Raw genomic sequence first — 24,279 nt, 5'->3', positions numbered from 1 at the left:
CTGTCCCGCCATCCCTCATCTCAGTCCACACCATAGGGGCTGCTCCCACCCCTGTCTACTGTCTCTGGAGAGGGGGAGGGGGGGGGGTGTTGATGTAACCGACTGACAGCAACATGGAGTTATCACAAATGTCCAAAACTGATACATACTTGATGCTGGCTCTGCTCATGGCACTGTGAGTGGCCGCTACAAGACAAATGCCAGAAGTAAGCCATGCCCTCGAGGCAATTGCCGCATCAATTGGTGGTATCGCTTGGCTGACGTGCCTAATATAAGTAGTCACTCATCCAGGAATGGCAGTTCTCATTGGTGCTCCATATGATCCGCATATTACGCCAGCTGCCTTGTGATGACAACTACTGCCTTGGACACTTGGGAAGTAATCCAAATAGAAGAGAAAACAAATCTGCTACAGTGACTACACGACTGTGTGAAGTTTCACGTTTACAGAAAACCGTTCTGTAAAATTTGATGCGTCTATTAAAAACAAAAAAAGCTTAAAAAAATGGTAGTGTCATCAGACAACTTTAGTCCACATGAAAGCATTGCTGTGCAGCATATCTTTCTGGATACTGTGGTGTCACCGCCAGACACCATACTTGCTAGGTGGTAGCCTTTAAATCGGCTGCGGTCCGTTAGTATACGTCGGACCCGCGTGTCGCCACTATCAGTGATTGCAGACCGAGTGCCGCCACACGGCAGGTCTAGAGTGTCTTCCTAGCACTCGCCCCAGTTGTAGAGCCAACTTTGCTAGCGATGGTTCACTGACAAATTACGCTCTCATTTGCCGAGACGATAGTTAGCATAGCCTTCAGCTACGTCATTTGCTACGACCTAGCAAGGCGCCATTACCAGTTACTATTGATGCTGTAAAACATGTACCGTCAAGAGCGATGTTCACCAATTATGGATTAAAGTTAAGTATTCCAACAGATACGTACTATTTTTGCTAGTCTCATATCCCTGGCCTGTTCCAGACCTCACGCCAGCCTGCGTGAGCTTAAACGCGTGCCTTTCGGCTTCCTGTCATAGTGGATTGGCTGTCTTGCCAGTCCACAACAGATACTACTTTTGTAAATAATTTGTAGGTAAAAGAGACCACTCACCGAACAGCAAAAACCTGGAGTCATCAATTAACACTCACAAAAGAGAAGGAAAACTTACTAGTTTTTGTAAGTAAAACCTTTCTCCAGCTAAGATACAAGTGCATGTACGCCTGTGCCCCTACAGCATACCAGCTGGATGCACAATGCAGGGATTGCAGTTTTGCAAGTGGACTGATGGGATGGGGATTGTGTCGGGCGGCATGGGTAGAGCAGGAGAGAGGTGGGAGGTAGGATGAGGGTTTGGGGTGGGCAGCTTCAGATTTGAGAGAGACAGCTGGCTTTGCTATCTATGAATGCAGGGAGGGACGGGTGGCAGGTGCACAGGCTAGGCACATGATGCACATGTGCTGGAGCTGGTGGGGATCAGCACACAATGAAGGTGAAGCGGAGATGTGAATTGAAAGGGATGTTAGGACAGAGGAATAGAGAATTGTTGGGGGTGGGGGCAATGGGTTAATGGAGATTGAAGCCAGGAATGTTACCAGAGCAAAGGCTGTGTTGCAAGGGTAACTTCCATCTGCATAGTTCAGAAAAGCTAGTGGTAGAGGGACAAATCTGGATGGAACAGGTTGGGAAGCAGCCATTTAAATCCAACATTTTGTGCTCCTTGCAGTACCTTCTTTGCTCTTGTAATCTTCCTGGCCTCAACCTCTGTTAACCCGCAGACATCACACTCTGTATCCAACAGTTTCCCCTCCCTCTGTCCTGTTAGTCCCTTCCAGTTCATGTATCTGCATAACTTTCATTTTGTGCAGTTCCCCACTAGCTCTGAACACCAGTGTATTACATGCTTAGCCTGTGCATCTGCCACCCCACCATTCTGCATTCCTAGCCAGCAAACGGGCAGCCTCCCTCTGACCCACTAACTATTCACCCCACCCCCACCCTGTCTTTCTGATCCCCCCCCCCTCTCTGTCTCCCCCCTCCCCCTCTGCCCCCTTACCCCCTCACCAGACACAACTCCCACATCAGCCCACCTGTACGCTAAAGTGAAATGCTTATATTAACCTTGTTGCTATGAAACATCTCTCTGTATGTAATGTCTTTTGTTGTTGTCCTAAATAACATGCTGTAAGTAAGTAATTGGGTACTGTTATTGCACATCTCATGACTCCAGAACTGCATTTGTGTGCATTGTATGATTTACGTAGTTTGTATTGTACTTTAACAATTGTCCAGTATGTTCTCATATGGAATTTTTGCAGCTGAAAATCTGAACTGTTTTACAGGGCTACAATGGACTTCCACAGCATTGAGAAACTGTGTGGGATTGAAAATTGGACCATATGGACATTTTCAGCAGAAACATATTACGTGCATCAGGTGGCAAATGCCAGGTGTTTATTGGCGATGAGCAAAAACCAGCAGTTTTGCCAGTGGGTGCTAAAAACATGGGACAATGCTGATGATGCAGACAGGTAGATCATCATTACAACTGTTGATGCAGGAGTCATGGCATTGTTGGTTGCGTGAGATATGTGGAACAAGCTACATGCTGTGTTTGAACAGATTGACTGATGATTGGTTAATTGAGAGAGTATGGAACCAAACGATGAGGTCATCAGTCCCAGATTTCCAAAGGGGGTTACATAAGAAAGCCAGCTAAAAATGTTAAACACACACAGTATAAGCATAAAAGATGAGACCAAATCTAGACACTGGAAAAGGGGGGGGGGGGGGGTGGCGGGGGGCAGCAGTCGTGGGGTCACAGACCGTAGAGACTGCAAAAAGAGTCCTAATCACAACCAAACGGCCCCTGCTCCAGAACTAAAGGAGAACCTTATGTCTGGAAATAAAAACCACTTTCACGGAGGAAACTGAGGACCACCAGGTCAATCAGCTGTGGATCGTCTGCTAATATTAAATTTAAGGAAGCTGGAAGACTATACTTAACACAAAGTGTCGAAAAAAGGGGACATGCCACCAATATGTGAGATATCGTCAGTCTGGCACCACAACTACACTGTGAGGGTGGGTTGTTACGTAGGAGGAAACAATGGGCGAGTCGGGTACGGTCAATGTGTAAATGACTTAAAACGGCGGACTCCTGAGAGAGGCGGAAAGAAGTGCCCCAAACTGCAGTAGACTCCTTGATTGTGCGGAATTTATTACTATGAGCAGTAGCACTCCAGATGGCATTCCACTGTTGGGCAAAGAGAGACTTGACACAGATCCGCATATCCGCAGCTGGAACCATGAAAGGAAAAGGGGGTAAGTATCTGCTGCTCTAGCCAAACGGTCAGCCAATTCATTCCCTGGGATTCCCACATGACTCGGGACCCAGAGAAAGACTACTGAACAGGTGGCATGTTCAAGGGCAGAGAGAAGGTCATGGATGGCAGAGACCAAGGGGTGACGAGAGTAGCATCGATATATAGCCTGAAGGCTGCTCATGGAGTCTGAACAAATTAAAACACTGTGGAGGGAGGCCTGAGAAACAAAAAGGAGGGCCCTGTAAATGGCTGGAAGCTCTGCTGTAAATACACTACACCATCCTGGCAATAAATTGTGCTCGAAGCTGGTAGGAGATGTGAAAGTGTATCCCACCTTATCAGTAATCTTAGAACCACCAATGTAAAAGACAGTGGCACCCTGGAACTCTCCAAGGATGGCACATACAAGATGCCAGTAAACCATAGGAGCAACAGAGACCTAAAGACCCAGGAAGAGAGTGGTCCTATCCATGGTCTAGGCACCATCCAAGGGAGGGGGGCGGGGGGGTATGGGAGGAAAGACATGGGGTGCAGTCCAGTGAGTGAAGATGGAGGTCCCAGCAGAGGGTAGTGAGACACATGCCAACCAGCAATCCCACCCGTGGACAGGTGTTAGGAGGGAGACATCCCCCAATGGCGAAGAGCACAGGATGGTCAGGGAATTGGCGAATGGCAACTGCATAAGAAACAATGAGTTGGCTCCATCAGATGCGTAGGGGGGGAATCCCTGCTTCTGTGAGGAGACTATCAACAGGACTAGTGCGAAAGGCACCAATAGCCAGACGCACCCCACAATGATGGACAGAGTCAAGGAGCTTCAAAGTGGAAGGCACTGCTGAGCCATAAACCTGACTACCATAATTGAATTTGGACAAAACCACAGCACAGTAAAGATGATGAAGAGTGCAATGGTTTGCTCCCCAAGATGTGTGGGCCAGGAGGCAGATAGCATTAAGCTTCTGCACACATGGCGAATGTGAGGCAGCCATGTCAGCAGGAGGAAAACTGGAAGCCTTGGGCGGTGGCCCACGTAGAGGCCTGTCTGATGGCGCCTTGGAGCTGGCACTCAGCACACACCATTGAGTGGGAGCTGCACCAGATGCAAAAATTGTCAACGCACAACGCCGGGGTAACCAGAGGCCCAACAGTGGTTACAAGCCCATTTATGGCAATAAGGAAGAGCATGATACTTAGCACAAAACCCTGTGGGATACCATTCTCCTGAATATAAGGGGGGTGAGTGAAGTGCCTACTTGAACCCGGAAGAGCCGGCAAGACAAAAAGTCGCGGATAAAAATCGGAAGGGGAGCACGGAAACACCGGTGATGGAGGGTAACTAAAATGTAATGGCGCCAAGCCATGTCATACGCCTTATGTAGGTCAAAGAACACTGCGACAAGGTGCCGGCGGTGGGTAAAAGCCTGTCGGATGGCTGATTCCAATCGGAGTAAATGGTCAGTTTGAGATCGCCCTGCCTGAAGCCACACTGATATGGTGACAAAAGGCGCCGAGATTCGAGTACTCAACATAATCTGGAGTTGACCATCCTTTCATGGAGTTTATAAAGCACATTTGTAAGGCTAATGGGGTGGTAGCTGTCTAGAAATGTTGGGATTTTCCCAGGCTCAAGGACAGGAATAACTATACTGTATCGCCATTGTGACAGAAATGCACCTGTGAGCCAGATGTGATTGAAGACCCTGAGGAGCTGTTGCCTCTGGGGAACATCCAAGTGTTGAATCATCTGACTGTGAATGGAGTCTGGTCCTGTGGCTGTGTCTCGTGAAGAGCTAAGAGCCTGCACCAATTCCCATTCAGTGAAAGGAGCATTGTAGGGGCAGGAGGGTAGAAAGCGGACAATGATACCATCACAAAGTGTGTCAAACGGTGTTCTGTAGGGACCAATGGATCAGTGCACAGAGATCCTTGGATGATCAGACCCTGGACAGTTGACTGTTGCTGGCGGCCCAGAACGCTACAGACCTTCGACCAAACCTGCGATAAAGAGGCATATGTCCCCAGAAAGGAAACATGGCACTCAAAGCATTCCTTTTTATTCCGCTTGATAATGTAACGAGCCTTAGTATGAAGACGCTTAAAAGTGAGGAGGTTGGTCTAGGAGGGGTGTCGCTTAAATCGCTGCGGCACCCGTCAGCGGTCCTGGAAAGTGACAGCCTTGGTCCACCACAGTACTGGCCGATGACAAGGGGACCCTGTGGATAGGGGGACAGCAGTGCCAGCAGCAGGAAGAAGAATGACAGAGATGCCTTGCACGACTACATCAATGAAATTAGAGAGGGAGGTGTCAAAGCGGACAGCAGACATGTATAAAGGCCAATTGGCCCTGCAGAATGCCCAACATGGGGGCCTGTTTGCCTGGATAATGTCACTGGGAAGTGGACACTGTCACAAAGCTCATCATGGGATGACCAATGTAGGGAGGCCATGAGGGCAAAGGAGCAGAACGCGAGATCGATAGCAGAGAAGGTGCCATAAGCGGCACTGAAGTGGGTGGTGAACAATCGTCGAGGAGATACAAATTGAAGTCCACGATAAGTTGGTCGATTAGGATACCCCGACCCGTTGATGTGACACTCCCCCACAGTGGACGGTGGGCATTGAAATCCCCAAGGAGGAGAAATGTGGGCGGGAGTTGCTGAATTAAGGTAGATAGTGCAGCATAAGCAAGTGGCCTACCTGGAGGAAGGTACACATTGGAAATGGTGATTGCTGGAGTCGTTTGCACTCTAACCGCTATCACTTCCAAGGTGGTATGCAGGGGGATCCAGTCACTAAGGACATGGAAGAGAACCAAAGTGTAGACCCCACCAGATGCTATCCCAGGGCCAGCACAGTTGTGACAGAATGCACGTTAACAACGCAAAGTGAGAGAGTGGTTGTCACGGAAATGTGTTTCTTGGACAATAAGACAGAACGCAAAGTAAGAGGAGACAAGACGTTGGATTTCCGGTAGGTGACGATAGTAGCCGTTGCAGTTCCACTGAGTTCCTCATCAGTTTGCAGGGTGAGGTCCCCTTGAAAAATGACTCCCTGGACCATACTCAGAGATGGGTGAGGAGTGATTGACACTTGAAGTCTGCCAAGACGATCACAGGCACTAAGAGCTGCGGATTGGGTGGCAGAAGAAGCTTTGATTACTAATAGACTCCACTTCACCAAACTTGTCCTCGATATTTTCCACAAAAAAACAATGGCTTTGTGGCAGTGAATGTTTCCCCACCTGTCCTAGTACAGAGGAGGTAATGGGGAAAAGGTTTCAGCCCAAGACAGCGAGCCTGGCCCTCCTCCCGTGGTGTAGCCAGGCAGGGGAAGTCTGCCGGGTCATACGAGACAGCATTTAAGGATCCTTCACCATTCAAAGACCGTTTATTTACTCGCATGTTTGTTTGCTCTGAAAGAATTAACTGCCCATTACAGGGACAATCAATTGAAACCAAATCCTTCTAAGACCCAGACCTGTGCTTTCCACCTCCAAAACAGACAGGATAGTAGAACCTTGCAGATAGATTGGGAAGGAACCTCTTTAGAACACTGCAAGACTCCAAAATACCTCGGAGTCACTCTGGACCGTGCTCTTACATATAAAGAACACTGCTTAAAAACAAAGCAAAAAGTGGATGCCAGGAACAATGTGGTTAGGAAGCTGACTGGAACAACATGGGGAGCACAGCCAGACACAGTGCGCACATCCGCATTAGCCCTCTGCTACTCTGCAGCTGAGTACGCTTGCCCAGTATGGTGCAGATCTACACATACAAAGAAAGTTGATGTTGCTCTGAATGAGACATGTCGTATCACTACGGGTTGTCTAAGAGCCACACCTGTGGAAAAACTGTACTGCTTATCCGGCATAGCCACCCCCCCCCCCCCCCCCCGGACATCCGAAGAGATACAGCAGCACAGAGTGAAATGAAGAAGGCATTAACATCCGAAGCCCACCCACTACATGGCCACCAACTGGCACAGCAAAGACTTGTGTCTAGAAAGAGCTTCCTTCACAGTACAGAACCACTCGCTGACACTCCACATCAACACCGGAGGAAGAGATGGCAGGTCAATGCCAGCATCTGGAGGAGTGGCTGATCCCGCAACAAGTTCTTCCCCCAGGCCACACGGAGAAATGGTCCACATGGAAATCACTCAACCGCCTGTGTTCTTCTGTCACAAGATCCAAGAGTAATCTGGAGAGGTGGGGCTTTCAGGTGGACTCTCTCCAACGTGACTGTGGAGCTGCCATGCAGACATCAACATCAGCTGCCGTGCAGACATCAGACATCTACTACAATGCACATTACCTCCAACTGTGTGCACCATGGAGGACCTCATAAACGCTACACAAAGTGCACTGGATGTTGCAAATTTTTGGGCATCCACTGTATAGATTAAAATTATCTTATGTTTGACAACACAATCTGTGTCCAATCATTTATTTCATTCTTGACTAGTTTAATTTATAAACCATAATGTATGTATGTATGTAGTAATGTATCTAATATTGTTTTTAGTTTGCTTCTGACACGATAAATAAAATAAAATAACCATTCGAAGAGACGGCCATGTGAGAATGCCCAGCGTTTTGCAGCTTGATACACTTCATGCACCAAGCATCCACCCTGATACCACCCAATCCGACCAGGGACACCACCTAGTCACAGCAAGGGCCGTCTGGCACGTCGGACATTGCCGGGAGTTCCAATGCTCCAAGAAGACAAGCAACCACTCCTTGGCACACACGGGGAGGGAACAGCTCACATATCAGTAGTGTGATCCCTGTGTTGTCAGGGGGCTCAGCCCTATGGGTACATAACAGTCCCACCACACGGACAGGCTACACGTGCTGGCAACCTCACAGGGTGAAGGGGGCTACAGTGGGGAATGGAGACGGGAAGGGAGAGGGGAGAGGAATCCACACTGTAGATGCTAGGGAGGGAAATCTTCCCCATATGGCTCACCCTAAAAACAGGAAATTTTGAAGTGGAGGTCAAGCCTCGGACCGAAATACCAAAAGGGTGAAAGAATAGGCAAAAAGGAACAAAATAGCAACCAATACAGGAAATCACGGGAGTAGCCAGGTCGACATAAAGCAGAACGGAGAGAGGGGAAGGAGGAGGCAACGAGGAAGGAGTGGGGATAGGGAGGGAGGGGACAGGGAGATGGAAAAGCAGCTAGGGAATGAAAAATGAGCTGCAATAGCTCGGGGCCCCATGTGCACCGCCGGCCAGTGTGGCCGTGCGGTTCTAGGCGCTTCAGTCTGGAACCGCGTGACCGCTGCGGTCACAGGTTCAAATCCTGCCTCGGGCATGGATGTGTGTGATGTCCTTAGGTTAGTTAGGTTTAAGTAGTTCTAAGTTCTAGGGGACTGATGACCACCGATGTTAAGTCCCATAGTGCTCAGAGCCATTTGAACCAACCCATGTGCACCACGCACGAACTCACGAAAGAACCATGAGCCCCCTGGGGGGTGTTTGAACAGAAAACAAAACAAGCCCCACATTCTCCTTGGTCATAATTTATCAGTTTTCATATGTTTACGAGTGATGACATGGTGATACATCTCGCTCATTTTGAAAACTTGGTACTTCGCATGCAGCAACCCAACGTGAAGCCTGATAAATCACTAATGGTTTGAATACTTGACACACTGCCTGACACTCATGAAAGCCTATGACAGTCATGGTGGGCACAATCTGAAGATCAACAGATACTAAAACATTTAATGGATGTGTTAACATCTGATTATAATCATCATGCTTATCAGAGGGAGAAATGGGATGAGTTAGTTACACTGTTCCGTACCAAAGGAAATATTAAACAAACGAGAAATACGGAAGACACTACTGGCAGGAATGTTACTTTGTCAAATGAACACAAAAAAAAAAAATCAACAAAGAGAAGCTTAAATGTTTTGGTTGTGGCGGGTTTATACATTATAAAAATGTTTCCACTTGTTAAATAAAAAATAAAAGAAAGTATCCGTAACCAAAATGAAAGTGAACTGTCTGACAAGGCTTTGATTGGTGAAGTAATGAGCACAGAATTAGACAAGAACTTGTGGATCACCAATTGTGGAGCAACGAATCATATGACTAAGAAAATTGAGTGGTACGTATTGTTTTCTAAGTTTGCAAAATCACTGCAGATACGTATGGGCAGTAATTGAACTATGAAAGCACTAGGAAAAGGAACTATTTATTTTGAAGATTTTGTCAATGGAGAGTGGAGCTATGCCATATGGATAGTGTTTTGTATACTTCAGAAGGATGAAGAAACCATCTTTCTGTTATCACATGCTATGAACAATAGTTTAGACTTTATTTCATCAAAACACAAGGGCGAGTTCTGAAACAATGGCATTGTTAAAGCCATCAGAGTGACAATACAAATTCAATCTCATAATCCTGAGGTAAATCTTACATCAAAGGATCCTGCATATTTTTCACGAATGATTGGGTCCCAAATCAAATGCCTTGTTCAGCAATTTTTGAAGCAATGTGGTGCTGAAGTTGAGGACGTTGGTGAATAATTTCGCAGAGCACGTGTTATAGGGAAGCAGCATCACAGCAGTTTTCAGTCATGACAGTAATGTACTACACAACTTGGAGAAGTGATTCATGCTGATTTCTGTGGACCTATGGAACACAAATTGCTGGGAGGAGCTCAATATTTTCTGTGATTTTTTTAAGTTGTGCATGGTAAATTTTCTCAAGCATGCATGTGCTAAAGAACACTGCATCGAACTTTGTACACATTGTGAAAGACAGACATGGCGCAAATGTATTTCTTGCCAAAGCCCAGGGAACCTGATGAGAAGACTAAGTTAAGTCCCTGCCTGTGTGGGAATCACATCAGGGCTTGAGTCCTCGTCTGGTACAAATTTTCACTTGTTTCCAGTAAATTGTATAGTTTAGGTAGGTCTGCATTCGCAATTTGTGAATACGCTTTCTGATTTAATAAGACTGTAGATCATCTGCAGTGCATCAAACTTTATAGACACATCGCTAATGTATTTCATGTATGTGGCCTTGTTTGCATGGAGAAAAAACAAAGATCATTGCAACTCTTCATCGATATTTAAGCACTGGAAGTCATCATTCTGCATTGACAAGACGTAAGTCACAGCATATGTGCCTAATATTGTGTATCCACCACCCTCCTCAGCTCAAGCTGGCTGAAATGCTTCAATGTGATGTTGACAATATGTGAGAGAAATATATGTGGAGAAAATTGAGTAATATAATTTCCAACGAGGATCCCAGCTCTTAGAGGTAAAAGATCTCTAGTAAGATCAGATCTTCATACAACATCTCATAAATGCTTGAGCTGATACGGAGAAAAGGTGTCCGCCAAGGTAGTGTTTAAAACTCACCAAAATATTAAATATTTTAATATTATTTTGAAGTGAGTGAATGAAATATCTTGTTACATAATCCTATTACTAACCTGAACTATACAGGGTGTTACAAAAAGGTACGGCCAAACTCTCAGGAAACATTCCTCACACACAAATAAAGAAAACACGTTATGTGGGCATGTGTCCGGAAATGCTTAATTTCCATGTTAGAGCTCATTTTAGTTTCGTCAGTATGTACTGTACTTCCTCGATTCACCGCCAGTTGGCCCAATTGAAAGAAGGTAATGTTGACTTTGGTGCTTGTGTTGACATGCGACTCATTGCTCTACAGTACTAGCATCAAGCACATCAGTACGTAGCATCAACAGGTTAGTGTTAATCAAGAACGTGGTTTTGCAGTCAGTGCAATGTTTACAAATGCGGAGTTGGCAGATGCCCGTTTAATGTATGGATTAGCACGGGTCAATAGCCGTGGCGCGGTACGTTTGTATCGAGACAGATTTCCAGAACGAAGGTGTTCCGACAGGAAGACGTTCGAAGCAATTGATCGGCGTCTTAGGGAGCACGGAACATTCCAGCCTATGACTCGCGAATGGGGAAGGCCAAGAACGACGAGGACACCTGCAATGGACGAGGCAATTCTTCGTGCAGTTGATAGTAACCCTAATGTCAGTGTCAGAGAAGTTGCTGCTGTACACGGTAACGTTGATCATGTCACTGTATGGCGAGTGCTACAGGAGAACCAGTTGTTTCCGTACCATGTACAGTGTGTGCAGGCACTATCAGCAGCTGATTGGCCTCCACGGGTATGCGAATGGTTCATCCAACAATGTGTCAATCCTCATTTCAGTGCAAATGTTCTCTTTATGGATGAGGCTTCATTCCAACATGATCAAATTGTAAATTTTCACAATCAACATGTGTGGGCTGACAAGAATCCGCACGCAATTGTGCAATCACGTCATCAACACAGATTTTCTGTGAACGTTTGGGCAGGCATTGTTGGTGATGTCTTGATTGTGCCTCATGTTCTTCCACCTACGCTCAATGGAGCACGTTATCATGATTTCATACGGGATACTCTACCTGTGCTGCTAGAACATGTGCCTTTACAAGTACGACAACATGTGGTTCATGCACGATGGAGCTCCTGCACATTTCAGTCAAAGTGTTCGTACGCTTCTCAACAACAGATTTGGTGACCGATGGATTGGTAGAGGTGGACCAATTCCATGGCCTCCACGCTCTCCTGACTTCACCCTCTTGACTTTCATTTATGCGGGCATTTGAAAGCTCTTGTCTACGTAACCCCGGTACCAAATGTAGAGACTCTTCATGCTCATATTGTGGACGGCTGTGATACAATACGCCATTCTTCAGGGCTGCATCAGCGCATCAGGGATTCCATGCGACGGAGGGTGGATGCATGTATCCTCGCTAACGGAGGACATTTTGAACATTTCCTGTAACAAAGTGTTTGAAGTCACACTGGTATGTTCTGTTGCTGTGTGTTTCCATTCCATGATTAATGTGATTTGAAGAGAAGTAATAAAATGAGCTCTAACATGGAAAGTAAGCGTTTTCGGACACATGTCCACATAACATATTTTCTTTCTTTGTGTGTGAGGAATGTTTCCTGAAAGTTTGGCCGTACCTTTTTGTAACACCCTGTATATTGTTGCCAATAAAGATTTATGGCATCAAGTACTGAAGGTCACATTCTCATTTCACTGTTAGCTTGCAAAACCATCACTATAACTCTAATCAAGCTACTTGTTTCAGATCATGTGCAAGCCAAAAAGTGGCTATTCAAACTCACAGAAACTGTCGCCTCTGCTGTGGTCTTAAAAGAGGCACTAGGATGGGGTTTATACTTATTCATACTTAATGGTAGCCGATGAGTGTCTTACTGTCCTTTCATACATATGTGGTAGTGTCTGAATTAAATTTTGATATCAGTTTAGCCAGAGTGACTTGCTAATTTGCTTTGGACAACTTTATTTACTTTGAACTAAATGATTCAAGAGTTATGGATCATGGCACTGTTCATAAGATAGGGTTGATATCTTGAATGTCATAGTCTCAGAAAATATAACACACTGAACCAGGAGTCCTGAATCATGCACAGCTATGAATATCACTTACCACCATTCAGATTCACGTTGTTCTAGCACTCGTACCTTAAGAACACTTCCAGTTTGTCTTCATCAAATACAAACAAAGGACTGACATACAACATGCTTTCAAAAAATACTTAACAGTTTATATTTTCCTCTGTATCACATACTGTCATTTCAACGTATATTTTGCACAAAAATTGCTACTAAGTGCCTAGGAAATTGTAAATGATGGTGTCTGTTCACTAAGTTCACAACTTACTTTCTGTTAACCTTCAAACAAAAATCAAATCACATCACAATTACCTGGAGAGAGATATTACATCCTGCCTGAATTTCTTCTTCTATAGCAGAGTCATACGCCTTTTTATCAGCTTCTGATTCTGTAGTAATTATGGAATTTTTCTTCCTCCGATTTCTTTTCTTCGCACTGTGCAGGCAGCAAAAATATTACGTCAAGATAAAAATGTAGTAGAATTCATGCAATTACCATATGTGAAAAAGTGGTGGTGTTTGTGCAGGCATAACAGTATTACTAGATCAGTTCTACCTTACTAATCTGCATTTCTGTGTAATGTTTGTGCACAGTTTAGAGTGGATGTTTGTTATGCATTATCATGTCAACTTAGAGGTAGGCAATAACAGGATATTTTGGAACAGCCAATGACAAGCTCTTAATACGCTGCTAACATTGTATTGTTAGTCAACCTTTCACTAACTCCATATATTCATATTTCTGATTTCTTATGAAATACAGAATTTTGGTTGGGGTGACGGACTGCTCTGTCTGAGATGTACATTAGGATGGAAGGTGATACTATGCTTTAATTGACTGTGAGCAACAAACAATGTGATTTAACCTGAAAATACTATTTGTTTACAATCCGACCACTTTTGCTTTCATTACACAAACATTATTTTGTGATCTAAATCATATCATTATAGCATTGGCTTCTGAGAAGCCACTGTTCGTTTGTTGTCCTTATTACCCCTCGTCAGGAACAGCAGCTGTTATGAATGTACACTATGAAGTAAATACATGAACAGCCTTTAGTGAATTTCTAATTCTTGCTCTACACTTACTACAATTTGGAATACAGCAATCCCCCCCCCCCTCTCTCTCTATTTTGTTTGTGTGTGTGTGTGTGTGTGTGTGTGTGTGTGTGTGTGTGAGAGAGAGTGAGAGAGTGAGAGAGAGAGAGAGAGAGAGAGAGAGATTCTTTATAAATTATATCTTTTATTAAATTTGTGCATAAATATTCATTATTAATATAATCTCTCATCATATACAAATAGAGGGAGAGGCATACTAATCAAAAATTGTGTCTGCAGTTGTGCTAATAAACAAAGAGAACATCCAACTTCTTGCACAAGGTTCATCAGATTTAGACTGCACAAAAATGACCTATAAACAGGGCATGGCAAGATAGGTAATATAGGGAACTTGGTAGACAAGGACACCCAAGTGGCTAACATGTCTCTTATGAGCTACTGCATTACTTCAACAATTTTTATTTATATAAATGACACTGAATTCTGATTTACTGAAATGTTTATAACATACACGGTGTTCCACTTATCTTGCTCACCCAAAATAACTCTTTTCTGATGTGTTAAATGTAAAACTGTTTCAACCAATTTTTTTTTATCATCATCGAAATAGGGTGTCAAGCTGGGCACTGCTACCTCTTGCCCTCTGAATTCCATGGATGAACAGAGCCAGTCGAGTTTCATGGGATCACAATATATCAAATATGTTCTTGTCTGACAATGTAAAAATGAAAAGCAGAAAACTGTTCAGACTTATTGTGGTTAACTGTTGACTAATTATGTATCCAAACTATTTACAGTGCTGTGTTCCAGCCACGTTTGTTTATCAGTCAGCACTAATAGATTGCCTGCTGACATTTGCAACTGCTAAAGGGCAACTCAGTCAAGAAAATTGAGTTGTTCCAGTTATGAATCGTACACATTCTGGTCGCCATATTTTACTTAAGTACAGCACATGAAACTTCAATGAATATTTACAATTAAGAAGGCGCTTTCTCACATAAAACTTTTCAGCAGAAGCTGTTTTATAAAAAAACTTAGCAATTCCCACATTAATCATACTCACATCAAAAGCCCTCCAGTTCCACATACTATCAATACAATGCCATCTGCTGCATTTCACATGCATATTGCAACCTACTGGTTTCAGAATGAGAAATTTGAACCAGCATCATGCACCAATGCCACCAAGCTGCGACTCCAATCTTAATAATATATTACAGAAATAAACTAGTGAGGTAAAATATGTTACACAATCCCAACAACAATCATTTTCAGAATTGGAGTTAGTGCTGTCAAAAAAACTGGGTACATCTTTTCAGCAGGAAAATGTTATTTGCTGAAATGCAGACTGTACCAGAAAATAAGTTTAAAAAATTGTGGAAGGTTGGAGGGGAGGGGGAGCATGCAACTGGAGTTGTGTTCTGTCAGTGATAAAGTCATCAGAGATGAAGTTCATGCCCTGACTGGACTAGCATGGGGAAGGATACCTGCCGAGTCATTTACAAATGACCATCCCGTCTATTTGCCTGAATCAATTTTAGAGAAACTATGGAAAACTCTAATCTGTATGGCTGGACAGGAACTTGGATCCTCAATATCCGCAAGCTTTACATACTCATTAGAAAACAAAGCAGAAAAGTATCAATCACCTTGTAGGTGTCATGGTATGTGGTGGTTGGGCACTAATATTTAGTGCCTTCTTGCTCCAAATGATAAACTGATTAGCCAAGTCTTGCAAAACCATTATTTGTGGAATTCATGTTAACAACTAAAGAACCAAAACATGTCATACAAATAGTCATTCACTATAAGCCACAAACAACTGTATTTTGTAACCTAACAGAATCTCTGACTGTTTTTAATTTCTTTTGCATAATTATAAGTGTTTTGTAAAGCTCACCACATCTGACTACAATTTTTTATTCTCCCTTCATGTAACTTCCATACTTTGGACCTGCTTATTTCTATATTTACAACATTGTCACGTGTCCCCTATCCCACCACCAGAAATCAATGGTGGCCACAGCTTCAGCTACCAAAATTTTCATTAAACAGAACTGCAGCACACCTTATGGGCCACTGGGTAGTTACAATCCACAAAGTGTTTCCACCAATGATTTCTGCAATTCCAAATGAATCTTATTCGTTTATACAACATCTTATGTTACTGAGTTGAGTTATTCTCTTACACAAATCAGAGAACTCACTGATTCAAAATGTATATGCACACCTGAAATTACTCACTTCACACATGGAGCAAAAGTACAAAAAAATTGTATTTACAGATTTTACTACAAGCTACCTTCCTCTGTTTGGTCCACTCTGTAATATCCCCATAGAAACCGAAGTATATGTGGAAAACAAAAATACGACGATATTGACGGACGTTTACAAAAACCTTGAGGACTAGGAAATTGTGTGAGAAAGCTGAAGATACCGGGTCAGGGAACACCAGTAAGGTGGGAGATTAAACTGTAATGATACATGGGACCTAAGCTTTCAGGAGTAAAATAATATTTCTCGATAGGCCCAAATGTTTAGAAAGTGATTCTACATCTGAAAATACTACAATTTCCTAATAAAATAAATTTGAGTCTTAACAAGTCCTCAACCTCAACAATTGAAACTGATCCCAAGTCACCATATTGCATTCCATAAAACATGAAAACAAGTCGTAATTACTCAAATACCATAGTTCTTAAACGTTGATAATTTACATGGAATAATATTCCTATAATTAACACAATTTGAGAAATCTTAAGTATATTAAAATTTGTGATTTATAAAAATAAAATTCGGTTTCAATGCTAAGTTAAAAACAAAAAATTCCCTGATAATTTGTGAAATTCCTGAAATTCCCCAAGATTTCCCTGATTTTTCCAGCTAAAATGTAATTGCCTGCAAATTCCAGGTTTTCCAGAAGAATCACCACTCTGATATTGTCAACAAAATGGTAACCATAAGCCATGTGCAACCATCCAATATATGTGTAGTACATTCCATAACAAGAATTATAATTGTTCTCGTGACATCACATTCATTGGCTTTGCCAGCTCACAGCCAAACATTCACCCTTCAACACAACCTACACCTTTGACAACTCTACACATATCACCATACCCTACAGTCCAAAAACTAAAATAAAATAGAAGCGAAATACAGATTGCTAGTGTTCTGCTATATCTCTGCATGTATATGACGTTGCTTGCCACATTACCATTAAGTCGTGTGTCAAAGCAAACAACTGGTATCAACAGATTCATTTCACCCTTTATATCAGTGGCTGGCTCCTCATACAAATAACTCTCAATATATTTATACAGGTATGAAGTGCTGTTGGTAACAACTGACAAAGGACCTATTTCTTGAATTTTAGCAGTTACGAGTGACAGAATACAACACTCATTATAAAAGTGAAGAGAAACTTTATGTGATGAACTATAATGAATCATACTTAATCATAATAATAATCACCATAAATAAAATAAATTATGGGTACCTGTTGATTCCTACTCACTATATGGTGGTGTAACAAAGTTCATGGGCTGATGTATCAAAGAAATTAGTCGCTAGAGAAATTCAATGTAAGAAATTAACATAGGTGTAGGATGGATAAAATCCACTCAGCTTTCTTGCCTTATATTCAAATGGTATTTCAAGCATTTGATGACTTCCCCTGTTATCAGGAGCTGTTAGTTACAGGTGCTACTATTTCCTGAATGTTGTTGTTTCCTAAGCTGCTGTTTTTTTTTTTTTTTTTTTTTTTTTTTAACAGTCAGTTTACAATGATAATAACGATGACTATGATGGGAGGAAGTCTTCAAAAAGTCTTGAGACACCACTACATATAACATGGCAAGGAAACAGTAGTTTTTCCGAATAACACTGAGAAAAAGCAATGTCCCCAATGACAAATTACTTCTAGTTTATTATTTAACTACCTTTTCAATGAAGAAAATGTTAATAAATGTGGACATTATACAGGCAAGCTGTTCCAAAAAAATGTGTTCTACATAAATGTCAACCACATCACCAAACCACAAGGAAATCTGTCTTATGTGATTTTTAATATTGGCATCTTTTGGAAATTAAATAATTTTTACATATTTATCCCAGATGAGAAAAACTATAGAAGACATAAGTAAACAGTAGTCTCAGAAAAGTCTGAATCTGCACCAAATCTGCAAAGACAAACTAAATTATAAATATGTCACTTGCTTTGCAAACAAATTAATCCTTTCCTATTTTTAACATGCCACACAACTTTAAAACGATTCCTAAACTGTTTACAGTTGTCAATATAATGTTGGTTACTCTTGTTAGCAACATATAGGTATGTACAACACTAACACTTGAATGTTCAAATAACAGGCATAGTGTTATCTGCAGCATACAACCACCACTGTCATTCTATGTTGTTTGGCTACTATATTACGTGCACAAGTGAATTCACCATAATGCTCACTTTCTTGAAAACACAAAGCTATGATTATATTACAACATAAGCAAACCAGTATTGGTATGCAGTTTAAATAAACCAAATTGTCACTTTCCAACCAAACACAGACCTCGAGCTACGTTACTAATTGACCTGTCATCACAACTAATATTTAAGGAGAGTCGGCACATTAAAACACTGATATCAGATTTTTGATTGCTAATAGATGACTAGGTTTTCCGCCTTACCAAAACAAATCACTCCACAACCTCCATTCACTGGAAAGGGGATGTTACAACTTATTCATCTGAAAACCTTGCTTGTTTCAGTGTACATTTCTTTTACAAACTAGTAATTAGCTTTATAGTGTACAGTATAAGTGATTTTTTTTTAAATTGCATTAAACACCACACAGGTAGATTTCCATTGTGTGTGTGTGTGTGTGTGTGTGTGTGTGTGTGTGTGTGTGTGTGTGTGTGTCTGTCATCAGAACAAGGCATTGAAAGAGTATTTTAATCTCACCTCTTTGATCTGACATCTTTATCTGATATCTCCTTATTTGACGAGTCATTTTCTGTGCCACTGTTTGTCAGCTGCAAAGAAAATTAATATGTTATAATGGTAATTTGTCACACAGTAATTTACAATTTTCAGTTACATAATTACACATACTGCCATTATCGAACACTAAAGCAACAGGAAAAAAAAAAAAAAAAAAAAAAATTAACGAAAAGCATGAATTGTCACACTGCAACTGTTGTCCTTTGTGAAAGGGAGGGGAGAGCACTACTTAGGTAAAATATATCACCTACTTCAATAGAACAGAAAAATATTCATTTCCAGGCAAAAGTTATTTATTTTAACTCCCTTCCACTTTTCAATATGGCACAGAAAACATTAGCTTCGCTAGTGATCAACTCTCAACTAAATTGTTACCTTCCAACCTAACCTATACCTTAGGCTGTGGTGCAGATACAAAACCCTTTCTTCACCTAATAACACAAATTATGAATGTATAAGAAAGTATTGTCAGCATTTAATGCCTCAACATAAATGCCATTACAAGAGGAGAATAACATCAGCTAAAAAGTGAACAGGAAATCATTTGTCTGTCAAAAAATTCATCCTGGCATTTACCTCAAGTTATTTGGAAAGGAAAATGGGAAGATAAGTAAAGAAGGCATTAATATCTCATCGACAGGGCATTACAAATGGAGGACTAGCTGAACTCAGCAAGGACCACAGATGCGAATGATTACAATACTGAACGTATCAGTTCCAGGATGCAGCAGAACTGATTAAAGAAAAATTTAAATATGGATGGTTGCACAGGTATTCATAACACACCCTTTAACCCGAGTCCAGCTATAAAGTTGCTTCATTCAGTTCTAACATGGAAACTATTAGCTTGTATGGATGAGGAATTACGTATGTATTGTGGAAAATTTAATCAAAATACTACATTTTCGACAGTATTTATAATCAGACTATAACTAAACTAAGGAGAGCACAGCTAGCACACGAATTTTCACATTTTAAATACAAATTACAGATTAATGGTATTACCAAAAACAGTGCAAAGTAAGCAATTAAAAACAAAAATACGTGGGAACCAACTAAATTTCAGTGATAATGTTCCACTATATATTACTATAAATGAATTACTAATCAGCAAAGACCTACACATTAACAAGAAGTTTCTGGTGATAAAGCAAATTATATGTAATCAATCTTCACGTGGTAATTGTCTAAGTAATCATCTTAGGTTTGAAACTCTTTAGCCCGTGTTTGCTTTAACAACACTTTTTTGAAGGGGTCCTCCTTTAGCAAAACAAAAGTTTGTTTTTTATCACAAACATGTTTCACTGCAGTTGCATCATCATCAGTGGGCTTTTATTTTATGGCTTTTAACCACATGGTGTGGTTTTCCTGATGCTTTTACAGTGACTTTTCTTTTTCATCATCTTTCTCACGGTGAAGTTCTATATATATTGAGCTGTCACTGTTAAACAGCTGTAAAAACTAACTAGCTTCTGGATTAACACCATAGAACTGTCTCCAATAACAACAATTCTCAATGTCAGCCTGATAGTTAAAATCTGTCTAGTTTCTACTTAGAAAACTTATTTAAAATGGGGAAATAAGAGATGAATTCTCATCAGATGGCAACTATTATCAATCACAATAACATATTTTACACTAAACTTTGTAGGCAATAATAAACTCTGTGGTGCTGTAAGGAATCTGCATGAACCATCTCGTTCCACATTGCCAAGCAATTTATTCTGAGACTACTTGCAAATTTTTGCTGGGCGAAAAAATAATTGTGCACAAGTTCCAACAGCGTGTCTCTCCCATTTATACCCTGTTACGCTACTTGAAAAACATATGACGATACCCGAAAATCTTACATGCACGGTTCTCTAGTGCTACACATATAGTCAGTCCATCAACATGGTTAAAATAATACTTCCTTCTAAAACCGTCACACTTGTTTCTACAACTGTGACAATTCCTTTCAAATTTTGTACAGACGTAGGTTTTCTTTTTTCATCCCAGGGCTCCAGTAAGTTTAAAGAAACAACAGCATTTACTGAACTTTATCTATTCGAACCTACATCATAAGAAACAATAAGCTGTCTGCTACATTTACTCTCAATGAGCCGGCTCTATTACGGATTAATATACACTTTGATCACGACGACAGTTGTGTATTTGTGGACTGGATTTATTCGAAACGTAATGTATTAACATCAAGGAAGTGTCACACTAGGAGAGAGTATGTCAAGATTTCTGCTCTAACACAGCTGTTTTGAAAGTTCGTGACTGTTAACGAATACGGGTAAGAACACATAACTTATATTAAACATGAAAAGCAGCTATCAGAATGTGTTATTTACCTTATTTCTTCCAGATTGTGAGCTGTCAGAGCCTTCAAGATCCATAACCAACACAAGTGGTTATAAACGAGCAGAAAACGTGTCAGGAATAAACTTCTGAGGGAAGACAAACTGCAGCATTCAGATGAATATTCTGTACATAAATAGTGCGCGTTTCATTTAACCTTAGGCGTAAAAATGTTAAACTTAGGCGCATTAATTCTAAAACGGCGCGGTGGATGAAATTTGCAAACTATTAACGGAAGTGGTATCATAACCTGAATGTCTGTGCAAATTTAATATTTATACAAGAATTTGCCATCTACAACTTCAGAACTTTTTCACTCATGGGGGGGAGTAGGGATTTTTTTAAAACTTAGAACGGAGTGTACTACAGTTATTTTGTATGTATGTACAACCTTCCCCTCCTCATACAACTCTCCCAAATACCTTTTTTTCCCATAACCAAAGAATATAAACAAATACGAAGCCAAGGCACAGAGAATGCAAGTAAGGATTCCAAACAAACTTTTCATCCATTGTGAAAAAACGACAATATTTTCGAAATCGGATTTCACATATACATTCATGACATTCATCGAATTCTACATTTATAGAGAAGGAACGCATTTGTTTATTTATTTTTGCTGGATGTCATCCATATCACGCACTGCTTTTACTCTTGACGAATCAGTATTTGTTGTGGTAAACATTTATTAAGTTGTTTTTCAAAGTACAGAGGAATTAAATTATTCTGTATAGTCCGGAATACTAAATCTGGTTAAGTAAATAATTTTTTTCAGGCTTACCACAGGAAAATGTTTCATCTGGATAGGTGTTGCAATTTAATATGTAGTACTCTCGTACTTGTCATTAACAAAACGCTAATTATTTTTATGCATTTTGTTTAGAGCCAGAAATATTGTTGAGAGTCTACATCCTCCACACGTATTAGTAGATACAGGCTCCCATTTGCAGGACTCAGCAAGGTGACAATGGCCAAAATACATCTCTACGTATCCATTGACTGTGATCCTTTTTAGAGAATATTTCACTATGTATTATCAGAATTACGTGCACTATAACTTTAACCTTTGTATGTCTTATTTAGAAGGCAACTCATATTTTTCTTCACTGCCTGTGAGTAGTTCTTTACCTGGAGCAGTGACAGTTCACACACGTGTGATTTTCACAGAAGCTAATTACAAAATATCAACAGCAGGTGGGTACTGTTCGAGGTGGGTGCTCGTTACAGCTACTTTTGGTAAGTGACTTTAAAGTAAACTGCAACTGCTTTCAGAGATCCAGCTCGCTGAGGGAGTGGGCCTGGGATGGCCTTGCCATATTGTGGCACTAAGTCTGGAAGGTAGACTTAGTGCAGGAGGCAGATACAGTGACAAAAGCCTGAACCCATGACTGCTGCTGGAAGGTTCATGTTATGCCCTTGTCAGGTGTAGCCACCATGTCCTAGTAGTACTGCTGGTTTGTGAATGAGTCTGCTGCAAAATGACAGCTGTTTATACTAGATAGCAGCACCTTTGTTATGTCAATGTGCCACTTCTGGTCACATTCTTGATAGCACCACTGAAGCCTCTTGGTGGTGAAATCCCCTTGCCTATACTGCAAGACCTGTATCTTACTGGTGTATTGGCAGGTTTTGCGGAGCCATGCCTGGCCCGTCTCCCAATGAATAAACAGCCTTGTTACTGAAAATGGACTGCCAACACTTCATACTTGCCAGCTGCCAGTGGCTGCTGAAATGCTTTACCGTTATACTCCCACAGTTTTTCCCGCAAGAGTGTAGCGGCGCTACACCACTCCTTCTAAGGGAATACCCAACCCCCTTCTCCCCCCCCCCACCCCACCCCCCTGGGCCACAATTTATACCAATATACATGAGAGATTCCCAAGACTTGTGAAAGTCGTATCACAGAACTGGATTCCACTACAGGAATATCTGTTGGATTACACTGCAGGGTTCAGAAACCTCATTTAACCTACAAAGCTTACTCAGTAGACTTACTCTTATGCTGCTGGGTTACATATTTACTACTGCACGTAATAGTCCATTATTTCTCTTAGATCACACGTCACACCATGCCTTTACTTCGTTTTCTGCTAGTCATGTGACCTTAACAAATCTCTCTCTATGCCCTCATGTCTTATTCTGAGGCCCCATGTCCTACTAAGCTCTAGGGAATATATTTCTCATCAACACTCACACTACAATGCCACATATATAGTCGCTACTGCTATTGTCACCTTGGCATCTCTCCTCATGTTGCTCAATCTTGCAACATGTCTCAAGGGTCCCATACCCTGCTCCTTTTTTCAAAGCTATTTCACCACTAGACACCTTGTCATGTTTATGTTCACACAACTTCTAACTCTCCACTCCACACTTAAAAACTAGAAATTAGCCTGGAGGACTTTTTCTTTCTTAATAATTCATCCTTAACATATCACCTTTAACAATACATGGTCTAGCTCAATTAAACTATTATGCTGTTTTGTCTATCTGATGGGTTCTTAGCATGTTGTTTTGGAACATCATTTGGGACCTCGTCCTTGTGACAACAGTTCACTTTCTGCTTTCTTAGAAAACATATTTCCAAACTTATTCTCACACATGCATCACCATACTACCACTCACTATACTGCACCAGGTAGTACCACTTATTTTTTTCAGTGTGTGCTCATCACAGACTGAACTGCTCCAGAAATGCTTGGCTTCCTGGTACCCCTGCTAATCCAGAGCAACTTCCTGGTGCCTAGTGGCACTAAAACATACGAATGAAGACTTAGAATACTTGTATGCAGTTGAACTGGTGTGTCCCACACAATAGATGCACTTTACGACAGCTCCACTGGCAACAGCTTCACATCGCTGAAGGTGAATGTTGGTATGATGTTCGGTCAGAATGTTTACTCTCAGGTTTGTCCCACCTCAACCTGCTTGATACTCATCATGCATATCAGACTGTGGCTGCATTGTAAACATCTCACAGTGATGTCAGCAACTTGCTCTGCAACCCTGTAGCCCAGTACTCAAGCTACTGTTACATTTCGATCCTCTTGCACATCTCCTCAACAGACTCCAC

General features: G+C 41.6%; 1 protein-coding gene across 2 annotated transcripts in view; it reads right to left on the bottom strand.

The window, feature by feature from the left end:
• The window catches only part of LOC124721325 (glycylpeptide N-tetradecanoyltransferase 2-like), a 97,836-nt gene extending 76,204 nt beyond the window's left edge, over positions 1-21,632 (bottom strand). The window contains exons 1-3 of one of the 2 annotated variants that reach the window (XM_047246236.1): positions 21,200-21,632; positions 18,822-18,892; positions 13,115-13,238 (exon numbers count right to left, since the gene is read on the bottom strand). In XM_047246236.1, the coding sequence (XP_047102192.1) occupies positions 13,115-13,238; positions 18,822-18,892; positions 21,200-21,244 (240 nt within the window). In that variant the 5' untranslated portion in view covers positions 21,245-21,632. The remainder of the gene's footprint in view (positions 1-13,114; positions 13,239-18,821; positions 18,893-21,199) is intronic. The other variant, XM_047246237.1, reaches the window with a different exon arrangement.
• Positions 21,633-24,279: the final 2,647 nt, after the last annotated feature.

Source organism: Schistocerca piceifrons, chromosome X, assembly GCF_021461385.2.
Source record: "Schistocerca piceifrons isolate TAMUIC-IGC-003096 chromosome X, iqSchPice1.1, whole genome shotgun sequence".
Taxonomy (NCBI): domain Eukaryota; kingdom Metazoa; phylum Arthropoda; class Insecta; order Orthoptera; family Acrididae; genus Schistocerca; species Schistocerca piceifrons.
This window is presented reverse-complemented; position numbering and strand designations above follow the sequence as displayed.